This window comes from Budorcas taxicolor, chromosome 17, assembly GCF_023091745.1.
Source record: "Budorcas taxicolor isolate Tak-1 chromosome 17, Takin1.1, whole genome shotgun sequence".
Lineage (NCBI taxonomy): Eukaryota > Metazoa > Chordata > Mammalia > Artiodactyla > Bovidae > Budorcas > Budorcas taxicolor.
This window is the reverse complement of record NC_068926.1, coordinates 69,289,849-69,293,726: the sequence shown is the minus strand read 5'-3', so window position 1 is coordinate 69,293,726 and position 3,878 is coordinate 69,289,849. Positions and strand designations below refer to the sequence as shown.

At 64.1% G+C, this 3,878-nt stretch overlaps 1 protein-coding gene across 1 annotated transcript; it reads left to right on the top strand.

Annotated features, from left to right (window-relative positions):
* Positions 1-2,891, top strand: OSM (oncostatin M). Its single transcript, XM_052655109.1, has 3 exons — positions 1-54; positions 1,675-1,808; positions 2,337-2,891. Exons 1-3 carry the CDS (start codon positions 21-23, stop codon positions 2,889-2,891), a joined length of 723 nt encoding a protein of 240 aa, XP_052511069.1. The 5' UTR covers positions 1-20.
* Positions 2,892-3,878: the final 987 nt, after the last annotated feature.

The window sequence follows — 3,878 nt, the reverse complement described above, 5'->3', positions numbered from 1 at the left end:
CCGGAGCTCGGTCACCCAGCATGCGGGCACAGCGTATGCAGAGAACACTGCCCAGTGAGTACTTCCTTCCTCCCTGCTGGCAGCTGCCTGCCGGGCTCACGGGCACTGGCGGGGAGCAGGGCCACCCTTTGCCCTCTGGGAACTGGGCAGAAGGATGCTGAGAAGGGGAGAGAGCCAGGGGGGCAGGCAAAGAGAGGGATCCACTGAGAACACAGCATCTTCACAGGAGGAGAAGGGTATTCCCGGAGGGCTTCCAGGTGGAGGTGATGCAGACTCGTGGACTCTGGGAGCAAGGGAGTGAGGGAAGGAGATCACCACTGCAGGAGACGCCAGGGGAAGCAGGAGGGAGGCGGGAGATGTGCTGGGGCCGAGGAGGAGGCCGGGGACACTGAGTGGGATGGCGGTGTGATGTCTGGAAGGGCGGTGGGGTGCCTCCTTTTTTTGGCCCGGATTCGCAGGCCCTGGGATGGATGGGCACTCTCAGCCGGGTCTGGGGGCCCGGGAGCCCACACAATCATACAGCACCCATAGCCACACCCACAGGGTGACAGGCACACAGAGCCGCGTGACGTCATCCGGTGCCCTTGGTCTCAGCCATCTGGGAAGCCCTGCACGCAGCCCGGGGCCCCTGTAGCCGATGGGTCACAACGGCCGGCCGTGTTTGGCGGCCGTTCCCTTGGGCCTTGCACAGACCCAGGACACACACCCACACAGGCTCCCTGGCCCCACGTGCTCAGGGCTCACCCCAGCCCCCACCTGCGGAGCCCAGCAGCAGGTACCTGGGGGGGCGGCAGGGGGTGCCCTGTGGCTGCATTTCCCGGGCACCCAGCCCCCTGGGCCCCGGCTGTGGCGTCTTCCCCAAGGGGCCACGGTTCCTAGGAAGGGAAGGTGGTGTCACTGCCTTCCGGGCCATTGCACCACAGGCCCTTCCGACCACGTGGCTGGCGGTGCCGGTGGGTGGGTGGGGGGGAGGCGGTGTGGGGGGGAGCCGCGACGGTGCCCGCCCACCGGGGCATGCTCTGGCTCACTGCATCTCTGGCGGGGGGGCGGGGGGAGGGTCGCCTGAAAGAAGTGGCCGTTTCCGGAGGAGGGAGGCCCGAGAGATGGGGGCAGAGGGTGGCCTTGGGTGACCTGAACAAGCCCTTCTTCTTTGGCGCCTTGGTTCTCCTGTGGGTCAGACAGGGGCATGGATGAGCTGATCTCATGCATCCTCTCCAGGTGGAAAGGCAGCCCCTCCTGGTTCTACAGATGGAGCTCAGGGCCGGGGCTGCAAACCCCTCTGGAGGCCCCCTGTGGGGTTGGGGGTATTGAGGCCTGCAGTAATGGCAGATCCTTAGCCCAGAGGTCTCATGGGCCCCATCTGGGCCCCCGCAGGTCAGCTCCCGAGGTTGGCAGCCTAGACTCCGGCTGGGCCCCACCACGTCTTCTCAAAATGCTTGCCTGTTGAGCCTTCTCAAAAGGCTCGCAGCCACTGTTTCAGGTGCAGGGCAGCGGCTCTCTGGGCGGTGGTGGTGGCCGCCGTAGGTATCCCTGGGCACGCGTAGTAACCAGCCTAGGGCTCCACGTGGATGAGGGATGGGCTGTGCCCTCTGAGGCCCGCGTGAGCGCCCTCCCCTCTGCAGGGCGCCCACCGGCAGAGACTGAAGCCGGTTCCTCGTCTTCCCTCTGTCCCAGGTCTGGTCCTCAGACTTCTGTTCCTGTGTACAGTGGCCACGGGCAAGTGCTCGGGCAAGTACCACGAGCTTCTCCTGCAGCTCCAGCGCCAGGCGGACCTCATGCAGGACACCAGAACACTCGTGGATCCCTATGTGAGTGCCCGGCCCCCCTGGGGGGCAGCTGCGTCTCAGAGAACTGTCGGTGGAGCTGGGGCTGGAGTGGTCCCCAGAGAGGACCCGCTCAGCCTGGGGCTGGTGGGGAAACCGAGGCTCCACATTATTCCAGGGCCACAGTGACTGTCCCGGGTCTAACCCTGAGATGCCAAGGAACCAGTGGGTGGGCCTGGAGGGTGAACCCTGACTCCAATACCTCATTCATGTTTGCCCAACATGCTCATTGCACACCTACCACGGTCCTTGTTCTAGGCACCGGGTCGTCGCAGTGAACAGTCCACAACGACACACCTCACGCCACCATCACCCCCTGTGTGGTCAGCCCCACCTGCAGTGACCTGGGAGTCCTCTCCCTTCTGGGGCCTCAGTTTCTTGTTCTGTACAATGGGAGGGTTGGATCGGGGAAGGGTGCACACGGTCCAGCAGCTCAAGGCTGAGCAGGTGTGTGTGCGTGTGCGGTCGGGGCTCCAGGGCTTACCTCTGGACTGTCCTTTTTGCTCTCCCCAGATCCGCTTCCAAGGCCTGGAGAGTCCCAAACTGCAGGAACACTGCAGGGAGCACCCGGGGGACTTCCCCAGCGAGGACGCCCTGTGGAGGCTCAGCAGGCAGGAATTCCTGCGGACCCTCAACGTCACGCTGGGCCTCGTCCTTCGAATGCTGAGCGCCCTGCAGCAGGACCTCCCAGAAGCAGCCCAGCAACAGGCGGAGATGAATGTCCGTGGGTTCGGGAATAACATCCACTGCATGGCCCAGCTGCTGCGCGGCTCCTTGGACCCAGAGGCCGCTGAGCCCACCCAGCCGGGCCCAGGGCCCACGTTGCCGCCACTGCTGCCGCCCATGCCGCCCTCCAGCACCTTCCAGCGCAAGCTCAGGAACTGCAGGTTCCTGCGAGGCTACCACCGCTTCATGCGTGCAGCCGGGCATGTCCTCCGGGGCTGGGGGGAACGACGGGGCCGCAGCCGCAGACACAGCCCCCACCGGGCCCTGCAGAGGGGGGCCCGCAGGACACGGCCCTTCCTGGAGGTCAGGAGACTCTCGCCCAGGGGCCAGCTGCCCCGGTAGCCTTTGGGGCACCCCTGCCAGGTGAAAGGTCAGCAGGTGGCATGCAGGATGGCAGGCCACCGCCACCCATCTCCTCTCTGCTCCCCACCTCTCCGAAGTGCACTTTAAGGGGTGTGAGCCGGGCAGCCCCGTCTAGCTTCCCCAAGGCTGGGCTGCAGGGGAGCGGTCAGGCTGTGAAGCGCCGCCAGTCCTGGGTTCCTTGGCTCTCGGGGGGGTGGCCGAGCCAGGTCCATACGGGGCCAACTTTCCATTGATTCAGGGGTCGGATGACATAGGCTGACTCATGGCCAGACTGGCCGCCCCCCCACCCCCGCTCTGCTCCCCGGAGACCGGCCGGACTGTCCCCTCATGACTGCATAGCTCTTGCCCCTGTACTTCCTCCTTACCCCAGTGGCCCGGCTTCAAGGCGGTGGGGGTCAGGGCCTGAGTTGGCCGACTATGCCTCATTACGCCTGGGGCCAGATCCCTGGGTGCCTGGGAGGCCGCATTTCAGGCAGCTGTGATGGAGCAGAGGGCACTGGAAGAGCACTGATGGTGTTGGGGGGGTCGGTCCGAGGTTGGCCTCTAACTCGCTGTGTGACCTCATCAAGGCCACCTTGCTTCTCAGGACCGCAGTTTTCTCTTTGTGATTCGAAGGGCTTGGGGACCACGTGCAGCCCTCTCTGTTGTCAGTTGCTGGGACTCGGTGACACAGGGTGGATATCAGATTCTCTCCATACATAGGGACACACGGTGCAGACGGCCCCTGGGCACTGGCTCCGCTCTCTGGTGACCTACTGCCTGGGAGCGCCTGGTCTTGGGTCTCGGCTGCCGCTGCGCCCCCTGGTGGTGCATCATGGTATTTTTTTCGTGCTGAAATCATCGCCCTCCTGGAGGGGGCGGTCCCAGAAGCTTCTGGGCCAATTCCTTGGAGGGACAGGACTAATTTATAGATTTTTTTTAAATCAGTTTTTTAAAAATCTGTTTTCTATTTATAAGGCTTATTTA

What these genes read in the sequence shown, in the direction of transcription:
- OSM (XM_052655109.1), top strand. Translation starts at nt 21, where the DNA reads ATGCGGGCACAGCGTATGCAGAGAACACTGCCCA. An exon ending in TATGCAGAGAACACTGCCCA is followed by an intron (nt 55 to 1,674) that starts GTGAGTACTTCC and finishes CCTCTGTCCCAG; the next exon opens with GTCTGGTCCTCAGACTTCTG. An exon ending in GAACACTCGTGGATCCCTAT is followed by an intron (nt 1,809 to 2,336) that starts GTGAGTGCCCGG and finishes TGCTCTCCCCAG; the next exon opens with ATCCGCTTCCAAGGCCTGGA.